Source organism: Myotis yumanensis, unplaced genomic scaffold, assembly GCF_028538775.1.
Source record: "Myotis yumanensis isolate MYYU_CA2020_CCGP unplaced genomic scaffold, mMyoYum1.0.hap1 SCAF_16, whole genome shotgun sequence".
NCBI lineage: Eukaryota > Metazoa > Chordata > Mammalia > Chiroptera > Vespertilionidae > Myotis > Myotis yumanensis.
The window spans coordinates 4,122,451-4,142,234 of NW_027223767.1; the positions used below are offsets into that span (position 1 = coordinate 4,122,451).

At 38.3% G+C, this 19,784-nt stretch overlaps 1 protein-coding gene and 1 non-coding gene across 4 annotated transcripts in view; one reads left to right on the top strand and one right to left on the bottom strand.

Annotated features, from left to right (window-relative positions):
• Positions 1-797: 797 nt before the first annotated feature.
• The window catches only part of ZNF624 (zinc finger protein 624), a 36,772-nt gene continuing 17,785 nt past the window's right edge, over positions 798-19,784 (bottom strand). For 2 of the 3 annotated variants that reach the window (XM_070393899.1, XM_070393900.1), the window contains exons 5-7: positions 9,364-9,490; positions 8,389-8,484; positions 798-3,322 (exon numbers count right to left, since the gene is read on the bottom strand). In XM_070393899.1, coding sequence (XP_070250000.1) covers positions 1,104-3,322; positions 8,389-8,484; positions 9,364-9,490 — 2,442 coding nt within the window. In that variant the 3' untranslated portion in view covers positions 798-1,103. The remainder of the gene's footprint in view (positions 3,323-8,388; positions 8,485-9,363; positions 9,491-19,784) is intronic. The other variant, XM_070393901.1, reaches the window with a different exon arrangement.
• Positions 15,328-15,451, top strand: LOC138995215 (small nucleolar RNA SNORD22). Its single transcript, XR_011468545.1, has one exon. It is a non-coding gene; the product is annotated as a small nucleolar RNA SNORD22 (small nucleolar RNA).

Consider the following 19,784-nt stretch of genomic DNA (forward strand, 5'->3'; position numbering starts at 1 on the left):
ATACCTGTTTCCATGTTCATCTAATCACATACACACAGGAATACAGAAATTGGTGTAATTATTTAACAAAAATGAAATATTACACATATACATATCTCTAAGAAAGCAGTTACTTACCCAAAATTATGCAAATGCCTTGGAATCAATTATTGTAGATATAACTCATTTTAAAAATTACTCTTATGCTATTTCACACATCAGGATATATCACAATTCATCCAACCATTCTCCTATTAGTAGCCATTCATTTTGTCTTTATGTGTATTCTTATGCATTAATGCTTTTATTTCTGTGGGACAGACTTCTGGGTCAAAGATTTTTATTTTTAACTTTTTGGTAAGAGTACATGGTTTCCCAAACCCCACTCACAAAAGATCTTTTAATTTTGCCAACTCCATGAAGTGAAAGTAATATCTCAGAGAATGTTGTAATATGCATTTCCCTGAGTACTATTTAGGTTCATAATATTTTCATAGGTTAATGGCTATTTGGAGTTGATCTTATATCAATAGCCCTCCAGTCCAGAAGGGTTAAAGACTTCAATGTAAAAAATAAAATGATCAGAATCTTAGAAACAAATTTAGGAGACTATGTGTAACCTAAGAATTAAGGAGACCCTTTAACTAAAATAGTACATCAAGAAAAAAAGGAAAAAGGAAAAAAATATATTTTACTATAAAAATAAAAATATGGTGACTTCTATTATATAAAAATATAAAGACAAATGCTAGATTAAGAAAAACATCTGCAACACAGATGACAAAAGATGAATATTTAAAATATATAAAAGAGCACTTCCAGATTTATTAAACAAACCAATAGAAAAAAAAGGCAAAAGTATATAGGCAATTCATTAAAGATTACCTGTTACATGAATAAAGTATCAAACCTGAATGAAGGCTTTCATTTGTCCATTACTGCACTCCATTGTGAATTTCCTTACAAGATTTAATATGATTAAATGTTTTTCCTCATTCATATGTTTATAGACTATTTTTTTCTGTGTGTATCTTCTGGTAAATTGATTTCTGAAAGTCTTCCCACTTTCATTATGTATACAGATTATGATTTTTCTTATAGACAGCTGGATGACTTATTATTCTTTATATTAACTGAGTTTTTCTCTGATGTACTCTTTGATGTACAGTAAGGCTGGAGCTACTCCTAAAGGTTTTTCCACATTCATTACATTTATAGGGTTTTTCTCCAGTATGCATCCTTAGGTGTACAGTAAAGTCTGAGTTTGTTCTGAAGGCTTTTCCACATTCTTCACATTTATACGGCTTCTCCCCAGTATGAATTCGCTGATGTAGAGTTAGCTGTGAGAGAGTAATACAACCTTTTCCACATACTTTACATGTATAGGGCTTTTCTCCAGTATGTGTTCGCCAATGCACTGTAAGGTATGAACCCCTCCTGAAGGCTTTTCCACACACATCACATTTATAGGGTTTCTCTCCACTATGGATTTTCTGATGTTCTGTGACATGTATCATCTGGCTAAATGCTTTCCCACAGTCATTACATTTAAATGGTTTCTCTCCAGTATGTGTTCTCTGATGGGTATTAAATCCTGAGTTACTTGTGAAAACCTTCCCACATTCATTACATTTATAGGGTTTTTCTCCAGTATGCCTTCTTTGGTGCACAGTAAGCTGTGATGTATTAGTAAAAGCTTTCTCACATTCATTACATTTATATGGTTTTTCTCCAGTATGGGTCCTTTGATGTACAATAAGGTATGACTTAGTTCTGAAGGACTTTCCACAATCACAGCATTTATAGGGTTTCACTCCAGTATGAATTTTCTGATGCTCCTTAAGATTTACCATTTTGGTGAAGGCCCTTTCACAGTCAGTACATTTATATGGTTTCTCTCCTGTATGAATTCTCTGATGTACAGTTAAGTGTGATTTTATTCTGAAAGATTCCCCACATTCATTACATAGATAAGGTTTCTCTTCAGTATGAATTCGTTGATGTATAATTAGAGATGAGGAACGCATGAAGGCCTTTCCACATTCACTACATTTATAAGGTTTCTCTCCTGTATGCATTCTGTGGTGTACTGTAAGGCATGAGTAATTAATGAATGCTTTCCCACATTCATTACATTTATAAGGTTTTTCTCCCGTATGAATTCTCTGATGTTCTGTGAAATTTGCTATACGATTGAATGCTTTCCCACATTCATTACATTCATAGGGTTTTTCCCCAGTATGAGTTCTTATATGTACAATAAGGCTTGAATTACTTCTATAGGCTTTTCCACATTCATTACATCTAAAGGGCTTCTCTCCAGTATGAACTCTCTGATGAACATTAAAAATTGTGGTATTCTTGAAGGATTTTCCACACTCATTGCATTTATATGGTTTCTCTTCAGTATGGGTCTTCAGATGTACACTAAGATATGACTTATTCCTGAAGGCTTTCCCACAATCATTACATTTGTAGGGTTTCTCTCCATTGTGAGTTTCTTGATGTCGTGCAAGTTTTGATTTATCACTAAAAGCCTTCCCACATTCACTACATTTATAGGGCTTCTCTGCAGTTTGAATTCTCTGGTGCTGATTAAGACGTGCACACTGGCTAAAAGATTTTCCACAGACATTACACTGATAAGGTTTCTCCTTAGTATGAATTCTCTGATGTACCATCAGTGATGAAGAAGCAATAAAGGCCTTTCCACATTCGTTACACTTATAGGGTTTTTCTCCAGTGTGAATTTTTTTATGTTGACTAAGATATGAAGGCTGACTAAACATTTTCCCACATTCATTACATTCATACGGTTTTTCTTTAGTGTGAGTTCTTTGATGATGAATGAGTAATGACCTATAACAAAAGGCCTTTTCACATGTACTGCATTTATAGGGTTTTTCTTTGTTATTATTTTTTCCCCTTAAAGTAAGTTCTGAAGCAGGCTTTATAGCATTGCTGCCTTCCGTATCCTTGCAATTTTTCTTCCCCAAATGGGTATCTGTATTCAAATCTAAATTCTCTGTGAAATTTTCCTCATGATTTTGGCATTTGCTGTGGAACTCTTCTGTGGTAACTCCTGGTTCTGGACAAAATATAGACCTAAATTTAATGCCTCTTTGGCCAGTGTGAATTTTCTTCTGTGTAACTATTCTTTGGCTCTGACTCTCCTGACTATTTTGCAGTCTCAATATCCTGTCTTTCCATTTCCATAATCCTCCCATTCTGGAGTCCCATAGACCATTCTCTGCAAGTTTATCTACTCTGGTCTCCTGTGACAAATCTTCAAAGATATCCTCTGTTAGTATAGCATATTTGGTTGCTGGTTTGGTCTCCAACTCTGGGGAGGGGAAAAATAAAAATAAAATGAGCCCATTTTCTATGTTAGGGAGTTCTTACTGAACTGAATAAGAGGAAAACTTGGGCTGACACTGAATATGTTGTTTTTAACTGCTTGTAAATTGGCCTTCTTTTCTAGGAAGAAGGAGCTAAAGTTAAGGGAGGCTGGTTGAGCAATGAGCCAAATTAGTAAATTCAAGGAGTTTTCCTCTATTCAAAAAAGTCATTTATGGTAATGGTCCTAGAATATTTGAGAATAAGTCTCTCAAATATTTCTCTTTCATTTCCTTTAGCATCAACATCAATTTCTCTTTTTAAAAATCCTCACCCAAGGATATTATTTCCATTGATTTCTAGAGAGTTGAAGGGAGGGAGGTGAGGGAGAGAGAGAGAGAAACATCAACCGGAGAGAGACACAATTGCATTTAAGGTAAGAAGCTAACCAGAAAATCCCCATATAGTTCAAAATAAAGAAAAATATTGTGCAATAACCTGAGGGCCAAAGACATAACAGTAGAAATGATCAAATACTTCGAACTCAATAATTATGAAGGTGCTATATAACAAAAGATGTGATACAGTCTTGGTAACCTTAAATATATTAAAAATGGCTGAAAATCAATGATATAAGAAAAGGTCAGTAAATTAAACCCTAAGAAGGTAAAAATAATGAAATAAGAGACATAATGAAACAAATTAAACACACAATAGAAGTAATAAAAATTATTCTTTAAAAGCCAAATAAGATTGATAAACCCTTGCAAGACTGTTTAAAAGATAGGAGACAAAAAAATTAATCTCACACATAAAAAGAGATCACTTCCGATCCCAATAGACATTTAAAAAATCAGCAGAGGGCAGTGTGCCATAAAATTTAAATGTTAGATTAGATAGATCAATAAACCTAATTTATTGAAAAAAAAAGAAATAGGAAATAGTTCTAAAACTACAAAAGGAATAGAAGCTGTAATTAAAGGCCTTGCACAATAAAAACTTCAGGTCAACATGGCTTTCCCGGTGAATTCTATGTACCATAAAACATTTAACTTTCTGTCTCTCTCAACTCTTTATTGTCATGATAAATTGATGGTCTTGCTTTATATTTTATTGAGAATATAGGTGCTATTAAAATAAAATGCCTCCATCTTCCCACTACCAGTTGACCTATGTCTTCTCCATCTTTCCTAGTGATACAACAGGGGAGGTGGCCTCCCTCTCTATTGCATTTTAGATTCCCTCCTTTTCCATTCTAGATTTTCATCCCTTTTTACCTTTTTAGACACTTTAGCAGCTTTAGCTCCCATGGGGTATCTCCAATGTCTACTTTTTATTCAATCTTTTAAAAAATATATACTACCTAATCCAGTGATGGCGAACCTTTTGAGCTTGGCGTGTCAGCATTTTGAAAAACCCTAACTTAACTCTGGTGCTGTGTCACATCTAGAAATTTTTTGATATTTGCAACCATAGTAAAATGAAGACTTATATTTTTGATACTTATTTTATATATTTAAATGCCATTTAATAAAGAAAAATCAGCCAAAAAAATGAGTTCGCGTGTCATGGGTTCGCCATCACTGATCTAATCTAATAAAAGAGAAACATGCAAATTGACTGCACCTCCGCTATGCCCCAAGCCACGCCCACCAGCCAATCAGAGTGACTATATGCAAATTAAACCAACCAAGATGGTGGCCGGCAGCCACAGAGCTGGAGCAAGCAGGAGGCTTGGTTGCTCTGGCGATGGAGGAAGCCAAGCTTTCTGCCTTCCCTGGCCGGCTGTGGCCTCCAATCAAGGCAACAAAGTTTCAATTATAGAAGATAAATAAATCCCAGATACCTGCTTCCAGCCAGCCTCCACTGGGAGCTTGGGTGGCTGGGGTCTGTGGCCAGCCTGCAAAGAGCCATCAGCACCTCACCTGGGATGGCCAAACCCTCATGGGGTGAGAGTCCCCGCTCGGGGGCTTGGCCAGCCTGCAAACAGCCATCAGCTCCTCACCCAGACTGGCCAGGCACCCCAGCAGGACCCTCCCACCCTGAAGGGGCTGTGGCCAACCTGCAAACAGCCATCAGCCCCACACCCAGGCTGGTCAGGCACACCAGCGGGACCCCCACCCTGAAGGGGGTGTGGCCAGCCTGAAAACAGTCCTAGGCCCCTCACCCAGGCTGGCCAGGCACCCCAGCAGGACCCCCACCCTGATCCAGGACACCCTTCAGGGCAAACTAGCCGGCCCCCACCCTTGCACCAGGCCTCTATCCTATATAGTAAAAGGGTAATATGCAAACTGACCCTAACAGCAGAACAACTGGGAATGACTGGTCACTATGACACACACTGACCACCAGGGGGGCAGACGCTCAATGCAGGAGCTGCCCTCTGGTGGTCAGTGCGCTCCCACATGGGGGAGCTCTGCTCAGCCACAAGCCAGGCTGATGGCTGCTAGTACAGCGGTGGTGGTGGAAGCCTCTCCCGCCTCCTCAGCAGCACTAAGGATGTCCGACTGCAGCTTAGGCCTGCTCCCCATTGGCAAGTGGACATCCCCCGAGGGCTCTCAGGCTGCCAGAGAGATGTCTGACTGCCAGCTTAGGCCCAATCCCCCGGGGAGCGGGCCTAAGCCAGCAGGTGGTCATCCCCCAAGGGGTCCCAGACTGCGAGAGGGCACAGGCTGGGCTGAGGGACCCCCCTGAGTGCACAGATTTTTGTGCATCGGGCCTCTAGTTTAATATATAAAACAACATAAGTAACACATATGCAAGTATGGATGGCATCATAATAAAATGCTCAAATGAAATAGAACCCACTTATTTCTTTTCATCTCCACTACTATGATCCTTAATCAAATTTAGTAGGATCTCTTGCCTAGAATATTTTTAACAGTCTCTTAACTGATTACTTTATGCCCTTAAATTCAATTTCCATAAACAGGGTTATCCTTGATTAAAATCTTTCAATGCCTTCACACTCACTTTGATTAAAATCCATACTCCTTACCATCATCTACAAACCCTTGAATAGGCAGTCTCCTGTGTCTCTAATCTTATTCTACACCAGTCTCCTGCTCATTTATGCTTCATCACAGCAGCTTCCATTGGTTTCTAGAACACATTACATTATTTTCTCTATCAGGTTATTTGCCTGGAGTGTTCCTCTTTTCCTCTTCCCCTGGCTGGCTTCTTCTGGTCCTTCAAGTTTCCACTTAAATGTCACCTCCTCAGAAGCCTTCCTTGACCACACTATAAGGTGGCAGCCTCATTCCCCATCCCAGTTACTCTTTCATACCCCTCAGTTTATCTCACAGCTAAACGTTATTACTATCACTATTTAGCTTGTTTTTGTTCAATTACATGTTAATTATCTATTTCTCAAAAAGTAATCTTCATGAGGGCAGGGACCTGGTCCATCTTACTGCTGTAGACTAGTACCTAACTGTGCATATATAGCTGACTCCATTTAAAAACTAATCCTTCTGAACCCTTAACCCTACTCCCTTTCCCCTTGGGAACACTATGAATGTGTACAGAGACTCCAAGTTAATCGTGAATTACCATTATTCCTTCCTCCACCATTAGTCCTTCCTCCTAGGAAAGGTACCCTCAATGTTATCTTGCCCTGGGGCCAGAGCCCCCATTATCTGGTCCTTTTGTTCTCCTATATCACCTTGCATTCCTTTTGGAGTACTAGGTCCATTTCTTGGGAAGGTGTAGAACAGGTGGTCTGGGGGTGAATGGGGCAAGGATCCATGTTGTCCTGCACCCACCTAGGACTGTGTTTCTGTAAGCTCTCTATTAAAACTCTTTAAACTGACAAGCTAGACTTGTCTGCTTTGTTCTTTGGCCTCTCAAATCCTTTGGAATTTGGGGGCTGATTTGCATACACAGTCTTTTCACGAAACACTAACCCAGTTCACAGTATACAGACACTGATTATATAAATACTTTATTTTGATTCCCAACTGATTTTTTTGTTTGTATTCTTAATTAGTTGAAAATCCAAATCTGAGAGATTGTCCTCAATATCCAAGCTTGTTTGTATTCTCAATTAAGAACCTCTAAAGTTTCAACAGGCTTATAGATGAAGAAAGTCAAATAATGACCAAGTATGTTTAGCTTAAAATAAATCAGTGTTGATTCTCAAGAAAGCATTTTCAGAAAAATTAATAAATGAAAACCATATCAGATAATGATTAAACAAAGAAAATATAAATTTAATTGGAGACAATAGAATTGAAAGGAATATTTTATGTATGTCTGAATAAAGAAGGAATAAAAGAACAGTAATTAAAAATCATGAATCCAAGAATGTATGCATCCCTATGTTCACAGCAGCACAATTTACAATAGCTAAGATCTGGAAACAGCGCAACTGCCCATTAGCAGATGAATGGATAAAAAAAGATGTGGTACATTTACACTATAGAATACTATGAAGCAGTAAAAAAGAAGGATCTCTTACCCTTTGAGACAGCATGGAGGGACCTGGAGAGTATTATGCTAAGTGAAATAAGTCAGTCAGAGAAAGACAAGTATCACATGATCTCACTCATATGTGGCATCTAATGAACAAAATAAACTGATGAACAAAATAGATCCAGAGACACAGAAGCATGGAACAGACTGTGGTATCTCAGAGGGAAGGTAGGAGTGGGTGGCTGGATGGGAAAAGATCAACCAAAGAACTTGTATGCATATATGCATAACCCATGGACCCAGACAATAGGGTGGTGAAGGCCTGGGGCAGAGGGTGGGCTAGAAGGGGTCAATGGGAGGAAAAAGGGGACATATGTAATACTTTCAACAATAAAGATTTAATTAAAAAATCATTAATCCGAGAAAGCAAAGTAGGATGGAACAGGAACAAAAAGTAGAGGACTAAGAGAGGGGAGAGGGGGAAAAGAGAAGGAAATGGAGGGAGGGGGAAGGAAGAGAGGGAGAAAGGTATAGGGACAGAGGAAGAGAAAGAATCTTTTCCTCTGAGATAGCTTTGAGAAAAGAGACTCTCCAAAATATTTCAGATATTCTGACTCATCCATGGAATAAATCCCATCTTCCTGGTTCTTATGAACTCACCTGGATAGGGGGCTCTTGAAATTTTTCTCATTACCACCCATGGTCCTTTTTTATCCTCCAAACGAGATATCATATCGGGTTTGGAAACTGTAAGCCCTGTTCAGAAAAAAAGGAATAGGATTTGATTGTGCCTATGAGAAGAACTATTGCCAAATTCAGTTTCAGCTCTTAATCTCCTGTGCAGAGTGGCTATTGTAGAAAGTTCTATAGATGTGCTATCCAATAACAACTGCCAATAGTTTCATGTAGCTATTTAAATTTGAATTAGTTAAAATTACATAAAATTTAAAATTTAGTTCTTCAATTGGACTAGTCACATTTCAAGTGCTCAAGTGGCTAGTGCTTGGCATATGGAAAGGACTGATGTGGGTCATTCCCACCAGTAGAACATTCTACTATATCAGTGATGGCGAACCTTTTGAGCTCGGCGTGTCAGCATTTTGAAAAACCCTAACTTAACTCTGGTCCCGTGTCACATATAGAGATTTTTTAATATTTGCAACCATAGTAAAACAAAGATTTATATTTTTGATATGTATTTTATATATTTAAATGCCATTTAACAAAGAAAAATCAACCAAAAAAATGAGTTCGCGTGTCACCTCTGACAGGCGTGTCATAGGTTCACCATCACTATACTATATAATGGGTGTCAGAGAATTACAAAGGTATTTCAAAGTTCAACACTATGACCCCAAGTTTGCTGGGATAACTGATCATGAGAATAATCTGTTTAGAAAGAAAAGGAACAAACAGATACTTGTAAGAGTGGCTAGAAAAAATTTTAGTTCTAAATCAGGAATTGTCAACAATCTCCAAGATTCCAATGAAATATGTATTTCTTACTCTGCAATGGGTAGGCCATTTAGTTAAGAGTGAGGAATGGCTAACTCCCAACAATATGCTCCTAAGATTATGAGATTTTAATGCCAAAATTCAGCAAACCTGGTCAAATGGACAGATGCATATACTTACCCAGGGAGACAAGATTCCTATAATTCTCTAGCATCACATCCCTGTGCAGGCCCCTCTGTGTAGGGTCCATCAACCTCCACTCTTCCAATGTGAAGTCTATTGCCACATCTTTAAATGTCACTGATTCCTAAAGTAAATACATTGTGATCACCCAGGGACTATACAATAAGACCTGTTAGGCAGAATAATTCATACAGAAGTGAGGAAAAATTTCAGAAATCAGAATCACCAAATGACTATGGAAGTTAATCAGTTCAACCTTTAAAGGATGTATGAATCTCCCCAGTGACAAGAACTTAAAGTCCAAGAGGAAGCCCATTCTATTTTTAGTTTTATCTACTAGCAGGATTTTTTTTCAGACTAATTCAATCTGGATTTCTATAACTTCAAAAAAATTGGTCCTACTATATTATCTGGATTCACACAGCATGCTTTCCTCCTTCCCTATGAAGTCTTTAAAATATTTGATAAGAGCTACTAGTTTCCACCCAAAGCATCCTTTCTTCTTAAAAAGCCTGGCTTATGTATAATATCAACTCTTTTTCAGTTTCAATCTATAATATATGGCTTATCAAAAGATACATTTTGTAATTCAGATGACAGAAAAAGATTATAAGCTCTCTCTTTGAAAAATAAAAAAAATTACAGAATTTTGTGGAACTTCTTTGGTCAGGATATGAAATATATATGCAACTGTGTAAAAAATAGAAGAACCAACCATAAAAAATTTTAATCTTACCTACTGGAAGGAGAAAATAGAGAGCAGGAAACTGGAATAAAAGCCAGACTCCACTGAATATTTCTTGTTTTATAGATTTGACTTTTGAACCATGTGAATATCTATATATATAAAAGCCTAAGCAATCGGACAACCAGCCAGTAACTATGATGCACACTGATCACCAGGGGGCAGATGCTCAACACAGGAGCTGCCAAGTGACAGCAACTTTGCAGAGCGCCCTCTCGCACTTCAGGACCCCTTGGGGGATGTCAGACTGCCGGTTTCTGCCCAATCCCCGCAGGCCAGGCCGAGGGACCCCACCAGTGCACAAATCCATGCACTGGGCCTCTAGTAGTATTATAAAAGAAATACTTAAATGAAAAATAATCTATAAACCCATTTGCTCTAAAAGTAAACAAAATTTATAATAGTGTGGGAATATGGTACATTTCTATTGTGACATCTCACTTGAAAAAACTACTATTGTATAAGGCAAGTAATTTTCCAGGTGATTTTCTATGCCACATGATAAAATCATAGCAGAAAAAATTAAGGTTATATCTTGCTAATTCCCTCGGCATATGATCCCCAAATATATTTGTAATTCTCCCTATCACATTGTCCAAACAGTCTTAAAATCCAAGCAGTATGGATGTACTATTTAAATATTTGCCACACTGGTTTTTTTGAAAAGTTGATATATTATTTTTAGATGTTTCCAATAACAAAAGCAATCCGTAAAAATTAAAAGAAAAATGAAACTAGCTGTTAGAATACACATTCATCAGAAAGACACTATTTTGAGTGGCTTTAAAACACAGTAATTTTTCTGGATATCCCTTCTGAGGTACACTCCAAAAGAGAAAAAAAACTACAAATAACAAAAAACATGCTTCAGTAAGTAATCATGTTGGTGGTGGCAGTGACAGAAATGCTATTTTATAACTGTTGTTTGTATAGTGTTAGAGAAAGCAAATTAGTATACTGATGTCATTGAGAACTAATACATTTGGCATGGGAAAAGTAATATGTAAATGTAATATTGATGAAATTATATAAAAATTCTATAGATCCAAAACTGAATTGGAAATATAGTCTAAATTTATGAGATTTTATTTTTAAGGAAAAACGTATTTCCTAGCTTTGACCACTGAAAAGGCCTAGAAACAATAACCAATAAGATAGCATTATGCAAGCCAGACTGTGGCTTGTAATATTGCTTCCCACTAAAAGGAATCAGGGCCTGGAACTTTCTGTCATACTAAAAAGCAAGGAAGCTATCAAAGGCTTCTAGGATCATGTCTAGGACAGGAGGCAATTTGAAGAGGCTCCCATTGGCTAATGATGGGACAATCTGAGTATTAATAAGGATAATAACTGTAGTGGATTTCAAAAATATATGTTTAAATTCATAATTTCATAATAAAATTATAAAAATACTCATTGATCATTTTTGAGAGATGATTGGAAACTGGTAATTAAGAAGAAAGAATCAACCTTTTGTCCTTTTTCAATGCAAAATATATATCCTTTGTGTAGTAATCAAGTGTGATCAAATAGTTGATTGGGGAGGTTTCTCTTTATGTAAGTACTCTAGCTAGTACATGAAGAGGAACAAAAGAATTTGATCACCATTTTGCAATCTTTAATAAATTAAAGGATCATAAGTGACTGCTGTAAAATTAATGAGATACTTCATTTTTTATACCAAGTCATTGAAACATGAGTATTTTAAATTTACAAATATCTGTAAATGGACCAGTCACATTTCAGGTGCTCAACAGCCACATGTACATGTAGGTAGTATCTACAGTACTGAACAACGCAGCTCCAAAGTACAATGACAGTTTCTTCAGTAAATGATAACAACGGGAGGACAAAGAGGGAGGGGGAAATCTTTAGATTAAAAGTGAACTAAGAGACAATATTAACTAATTATAACATAATAATCAACTCAATATTTGATAATATTAAGGCTGTTAGTTTTTTAGCTGTTGACTCTTGAACAACATGGGTTTGAACTACACAGGTTCACTTATACATGGATTTTTTCAAAAAATACATACAGCACTTTATTTTCTCTTCCTTATAATTTTCTTAACATTTTCTTTTATCTAGCTTACTTTATTTTAACAATACAATGTATAATATGTCTAACATATAGCATGTGTTAATTGATTGTGTTATCAGTAAGACTTATGGTCAACAGTAGACTATTAGTAGTTAAATTTTTGGGGAGTCAAAAGTTATATGCAGATTTTTGACAGCACGTATGTTGATGCCCCTAAACCCTGCATTGTTAAAGAGTTAATTGTATACTTAACATTAAAAAATAATGTTATAGATTATATAATATCTTATATGTGCTTCAAAATAATTAGCGTTACAGGCAAAATAAGATTTTCCATGAATTGATAGTTGTTGAAGATGGCAATAGGTTCATCAAGATTCATCAAACTTGCCCTAACTGGTTTGGCTTAGTGGATAGAGCATCGGCCTGCGGACAGAAGGGTCCCAGGTTTGATTCGGTCAAGGGCATGTACCTTGGTTGCTGGCACATCCCTACTAGGGGGTGTATAGGAGGCAGGTGATCGATGTTTCTAACTCTATCTCTCTCCCTTCCTCTCTGTAAAAAATCAATAAAATATATTTAAAAAAAAAGATTCATCAAACTATACTCTCTACTTCTGTATAAGTATAGTGCATATTATTTGTCAGGTACTGATCTAAAGACTTTTAATGTAACGACTGAATCCTCAAAAGGGAAAGTACTGTCATCTATAACAGTGGTCGGCAAACCGCGGCTCGTGAGCCATATGCGGCTCTTTGGCCCCTTGAGTGTGGCTCTTCCACAAAATACCATGTGCAGGCACGCACGTACAGTGCGATTGAAACTTCGTGGCCCATGTGCAGAAGTCGGTTTTTGGCCTGGGTGAGTCTATTTTGAAGAAGTGGTGTTAGAAGAAGTCGGGGGTGTCGGACAGTCAGGCGACGGGAGACGAGGCGCAGGTGGGCCGCAGGATATGCAGTGTGGGGGAGGCATGCGCGATTCATGCATGAGTTGAGTGAGCCAGTCAGTCAGCAGTCTCATTGTGCAGTGGTTAGTGCTAGTCGCGTCCACAAATTGCATGCGGGTGACAAAAGTTCCTACTCGAAGCATAAAGTTACCTGTATTTTTCCAACCAGCTACAAATCCTACAAGTATTTTTGTCATCAATTTAAGAATTGTAATTCTTTTGTGTTGGTGGCTTTATTATTATAAAATGAAACCTTTTTTTAGGTACCCTGTTTGACAAGTATACAAGACAAGTGTGAATGGGAGAGTTGGAAGGGGTCGACCTCAGCGAACGTACCTCAATCAGATTGAGGCTGTTTTAGCAAAGGCCAGCTAAAGAGTACCCTAATTAAGTTAATAACAATGTACCTACCTATATAGTTTAAGTTTAAAAAATCTGGCTCTCCAAAGAAATTTCAATCGTTGTATTGTCGATATTTGGCTCTGTTGACTAATGAGTTTGCCGACCACTGATCTATAATAATAAAACTGTAATATGCTAATTAGACCAAATGCCCTTCTGGATGATCTTCCAGACGAAGCCAAGGCTGCGAGGGAAGCCTGGGTCCCGGGTGTCAGTGTGGCAAATGTTTAAATAGTACATCCATATATTTTTAAAATATATTTTATTGATTTTTTACAGAGAGGAAGCCAGTGCTGGCAGCTGGGGGAAGGAAGGTCTACTCTTGCATGAATTTCATGCATTGGGCCTCTAGTCTACAGATAAGGAAATTGAGGCATGGAGAGGGTAGGTACTTTGCCTAAGTTCACAAAGGAGGCAAAGTCTAGGTTCAAATCCAGGCAGTTTGGATCCAGAATTCAAGCTTGTTAATCACTATACTCAATGATCTAGTAAATTAAGAGCCCTTATTAACTAACTGATCAGGCAAAGGTCTCAAATTACATAATATTTGGCTAAGGTCTGCTCTATATCAGAAGAAACACATTATCTCATGGTGTTTTCTGTCACATAGATACATATGCCTATCAAACTGCTTAAACCTCCTATTGCACCTCAAAATTTACAAAGCATGTTTTATATAATTCTGCTAATAATAAAATATGGCTAATGTGGGAGATTACAGTTCATAAACTTTATTGCTAATCACTTCACACAAAAATTACAATAATGTTTTTAAAATTACAATAAATTTATTGGCTTGTTTTCTTTTCCAATCAAGAGCTAAGCCCCAGGAAAAATCCAAGAAGGCCTTCAGCTCTCACCTCTGGTTTACCTTGAGGTTCTCTGCAAGCAAGAAGTAAAGGGTAAGTCAAAGTTGTAAACTGCCTGCTTAAGAGTAGAAGATATGTCAAACACAAACAAAAGCCTTTTGGTAAATGCTGGAAGACTTACTGGCTTAAGATTTAAGGAAATCTATGTCTAATTATTAACTAATCACTATGTTAAACACAGAGATTTCAGTGGCCATACATGATATAGAATACAATCTTTACTGAATTAGTTCAGGAAAGTCACTAAATAAACAAAATAGCAGCAGCAGCAGCAACTACAACAAATTGCAACAACAAATCCTGGGGAGGGGAGAATCTGATTTCCAAAGTGGCCACATTGTATTATTTAAAATACCATATTTTCAACAAAAATTACAAGACACACAAAGAAAAAAAAAAGCATGGACCATAATAGTAAAAGAAAAAACACACACAGTCAATGGAAACTGTTGAGGAAGGCAAGAAGTTATACTTACTAAATAAAGACATTAAATCAGCATTATAAATATGTTAAAAAATGTAAAGAAAACCAGGTCTAAAAAATTAAAAGAAATTATGATATCTCATTAAATAGAAATTCTAGAGTTGAAAAATACAATAACTGAACTGAAATGAAAAATTCACTAGAAAGGTTCAGTGAAAGGAAACAGCAAATTTGAATCGCACAATGGTCAGAACGTTTGTGTCTCCCAAAATTGATATGGTGACATCCTATTGCCCAATGTAATGGTCTTAAGAGATGGTGCCTTTGGGAAGTGCTTAAGTCATGAAGGTAAGACTTTAATGAATGAGACTAGTGTCTTACAAAAGAAGAGACTCCAGAGAGACCCCTAGATCCATCTACCATGTAAGGATATGATGAGAAGTCTGTGACCTAGATGAGAGCTCCCCTCTGACCATGCTGGCACCCTGATTTTGAACTTCTAGTCTCCAGAACTGTGAGAAATAAATTTCATCCCACTGAGGAAACATGCACATGTCTTGCCTCCTGTCCTAGTCCCCGAGCCAGTAAAGGGGAGCCCACAGGGGCTAGCTGGGGAAGAAGAGGAGTTTGTTCTAGAAGGAACTGCCTAAGGGATCATACAGATTTCTAAATATGGAAAGGGAGAATAAATCACTTCTTGAAAAATCATTGTATATTTTCTCAGGTTTAATGAAAGAACAAAGCATGGGGAGAAGCAAGATGCGGCGATATAGGCAGACGCATCCCAGGTCTTGTCCCGGAGCAAATGGAGTAAGCAGCTGAAACTAATAACACCCACCCCGAATTGGCAAAATCACCCAGCTGGTGAGACAGTTTGCAGCCCGGAAGGGCAGAGCTCCCCTGGAAAGGTAAAAAAAAAAACAGGGATCTGCGCAGGAAACTTTGCCAGACCTCTGAGCCCAAAGGGTCAGAGGGAGACGGCGGCGTGGCAGACAGCCGCGTCTCTTGGGACAGACACAGCCCCTGACTGGGGAAAAGAGTTCCGCGGGATTCCTGGCGCCGGGGTATTTGAGATTTGGATTCTGTGATTACGGAGGACTGAGCCTAAAGGGGGCAGCCAGATCATGCAGTGCTGGTAAGAGAGGAGCGTTTCCGCGGCCGGCCGGCAGTTTGTTTGTTTCTTTGTTTTCACTGAACCCTGCTCATAGGACAGTTCGGATACAGACACTCACCTGTGCTGAAGAGAGGGAGAAGGCGCGGACGAGTGGAATCTGGGGAGAGGCTGAGGAGAGAGGGGGGGCCGGGAGAGGTGACAACGAAATGAGTGCTGAGACACCCCTGGGCCCAGGACTGGGGCAGTCATTCTCTCCGGAGGGTGGAATTCCTTCCCCTATCCCCCAGGCAAGAAGCACAGCTACACCCAGATTCCACCCTGTACGAGATAAAGGATTAAAATAATCTGATCAGTCCCTGGGAGTTACCAGGGTCTGGCCTATAGAGGGACTTTCAGTCCCACCAACAACACAGAGCGGGGTAACGATTATTTAAGAACCAGCTCTGGGCAGTTGACCTCCCCAATCAGTTTTAAGTGCAATAGAAAAAATAAACCCTTGCTGCTGGGTAGAGAAGCCATATAGCCTCAGAGGCCAACCCCAAAACACTGCCACCCAGAGGCTGAGCCACAAACTGACTCTTAGGTGAACACAAATTAAGGCAGTCTGGATCACAAATATAGCCTGCTTTAAAATCGGTACTGTGATTTACAACACGGTGGAACAGTGTATCGCAGGGAAAGTCAACACTCTCCTGAATATCTGGCAGGTCTAAGGCGAGCCAGGCTGAAGAGTAGAAGAATCGAAAGACCTTCACTACTGCAAATTTTTTTTTCTTTTTTCGCCTTTTTACTAAGAAACCAATTTTTTTTCTTTTTCTTCTTTTTCCATCACCTGATTTTACCCTTTTAATTACTACATTTTTATTTTTAACCAGTATTATTACTGCTACTATTTTACCATTTTTTAAAGCGCCATTTTATTTTCTCTTTTTTTTTATTTTGGGAGCAGTGTTCTCCATTCTATTTTCATCGTTCCTTTAGCATCAATTTTCCCTACCTCAATCCTACCTCTATGCTAAAACCCTCTTCCTCACTTTTCCCCATTTGGTGTCCTGTTTCTCTTACCCTATTCCTGCTTTAGATTTTCCCTATTCCGTCTTTTTCCCCCTGTCTAATTTCACCCTACTTATATATCCTATTTCCAATCCACACTCTAAATCCTTATACACCTATCCCTTATCTGTCCTCACTATCCAAACATTTTTTTCTCTTATCTTTCTATTGTTTTCTTGCTGTTTGCTTGATTATTGAATATATTGTGTTTTTTTTTTGTCTTTTTTGGTTTTTTGTTTTTTTTTTGCTTGTTTACTTTTTCTTTTTTTAGGACTGGTTGTGAGGTTGTTTTGCTTTTTCTTTTTATTTTTTTCTGCTGGTTTTCCGCCTCCCTACCCTCCCCCACCCCCCAGCTATTTTTGTGCTTCTGTTTTCCCTTGCCTCTCTTGATATCATTGGTTGTTTGTAGTTTGCATTCATCTCCAGGGATCTATTCTGGAATTTGTTGAGATTAGTGGCAGTTCTTTCGGAGTTTTCTCCTCATACAAATAGTCTCTTCCCCTCTTCTACTTCATTCTCTCTTTTCGCTCTTTTTTTCCCCCTCTTTTTTTCCCAATTTCATTTTTGCACTTCTTTTTTTTTTTCCTTATTTTTCTTTTCTTTTCCTTTTTCTCTTTTATCTTTCTCTTCTTTCCTCCTTATCCCCTAATTCTCTTAATTCGGGTGGTCACCTTTATTTGGGGTTATTAATATCGTGAATATATTTGTGTTCAGTGCCTGGTACGTTGTGCCTTGTTGTGTTGTATTTTGTGCCTTTAAATCAACGTAGCAGATCCAAGCAACAGCAGCCTCCTGATCACCACACCGTCTGTCTGAGGAGGAGCAGCTGTACGTGAAGCCTCCCCCCACCAGCCAGAAGAGCCACCACAGCTGTGAACAGCACCCACCAGAGGAGCTGCTGCCAACTGAGGAGCAGCTGCTACCACAACCGCCCAGGGAACAACCAGAGACCAAGGAGCCACTGCCACCCAGGGAGCAGCCACTGAACGACTCAACATCTAGATATGTCAGTGAGATCAAACATGGGTAGGCAAAGAAACCCCCAAAGGAAAGAAAAGGAGGAGTCTCCAGAAAAGCAGCTAAGTGATACAGAGGCATCCAACATGACAGAAAAAGAATTCAGAATAAGGGTCCTAGCGTGCATAAACCAGATGTAGGAAAAAATCAACTACTTATGCAAGAAGCAAGAAGAAACAGATGAAAAAATCAATAACTTATGCAAGACCCAAGAAGAAATGAAGAGCAATATAGCTGCAATAAAAAACACCATTGAAAGCATCAACAGTAGACTAGGAGAAGCAGAGGACCAAATTAGTGAATTAGAAGACAAAGAAGCAAAACACACCCAAACTGTACTGCAATTGGAGAAAAAAATTAAAAGACAGGAGGAGAGCCTAAGGGAGCTTTGGGACAACATGAAACGAAAAAACATACGAATAATAGGGGTGCCAGAACAACAGAAAGAGGAAGAAGGGTTAGAAAACCTACTCAAAGAAATAATACCAGAAAACCTCCCTGAGGTGGGGAAGAAAAAAGTCACACAAGCACAGAGAGTCCCAAACAAGGTGAACTGGAAAAGACCCACACCAAGACACATCATAATTACCATGGCAAATGTTCAGGACAAAGAGAGAATCTTACAGGCTGCAAGAGAGAGACGGAAAGTTACATACAAGGGATCTCCCATTAGATTAGAAAATGAATTCTCAACAGAAACACATCAGGCCAGAAAAGAATGGACGGAAATTTAAAAAGTGATGCAAAGCAAAGGACTGAATCCGAGAATACTCTATCCAGCAAGGCTATCATTCAAAATTGAAGGGGAAATAAGAAGCTTCATAGACAAAAAAAGGCTAAGGGAGTTTATCACCACCAAGCCAGCAATGCAAGAAATGCTAAAGGGATGGTGTAAAAAGAAATAAAAAGCACAGAAAGAAAACAGCCACACAAAAAAAGAAATGGCTACAAACAAGTACCTTTCAATAATAACTTTAAACGTAAACGGACTAAATGCTCCAACCAAAAGACATCGAGTGGCTGAATGGATAAAAAAACATGACCCATACATCTGCTGTCTACAAGAGACCCACCTCATTAGAAGGGACTCACACAGAATGAAAGTGAAGGGATGGAAAAATATCTTTCAGGCAAATGGAAAGGAAAAGAAAGCTGGGGTAGCAATACTTATATTGGACAAAATAGACCTCAAAGTGAAGGCCATAACAAGAGATAAGGAATGCCACTTCATAATACTAAAGGGATCAATACAACAAGAAGATATAACCCTGGTAAACATATATGCACCCAATGCAGGAGCACCCAAATTCATAAAAAAACTCCTGGAAGATATCAAAGGAGAGATCGACAACAATACAATTATAATAGGGGACTTTAATACACCACTGACATCACTGGATAAGTCCTCTAGACAAACAATCAGCAAAGAAACAGCAATCCTAAATGACTCACTAGATCAGATGGACTTAATCGACATCTTCAGAACACTTCACCCCAAAGCCACAGAATATACATTCAACTCAAGTGCTCATGGGACAGATTAAAAAATAGACCACATATTGGGTCACAAGCAAAGTCTCCCCAAATTCAAGAAGATTGAAATCATACCAAGCATCTTCTCAGACCGTGATGGCATAATATTATAAATAAACTACAATAAAAACAACCCAAAACACTCAGACACTTGGAAGCTGAATAGCATGTTATTAAATATTGATTGGGTTACCAATGAGATCAAAGAAGAAATTAAAAATATCCTGGAAACTCATGACAATGAAAATACAACAATCCAAAACCTATGGGA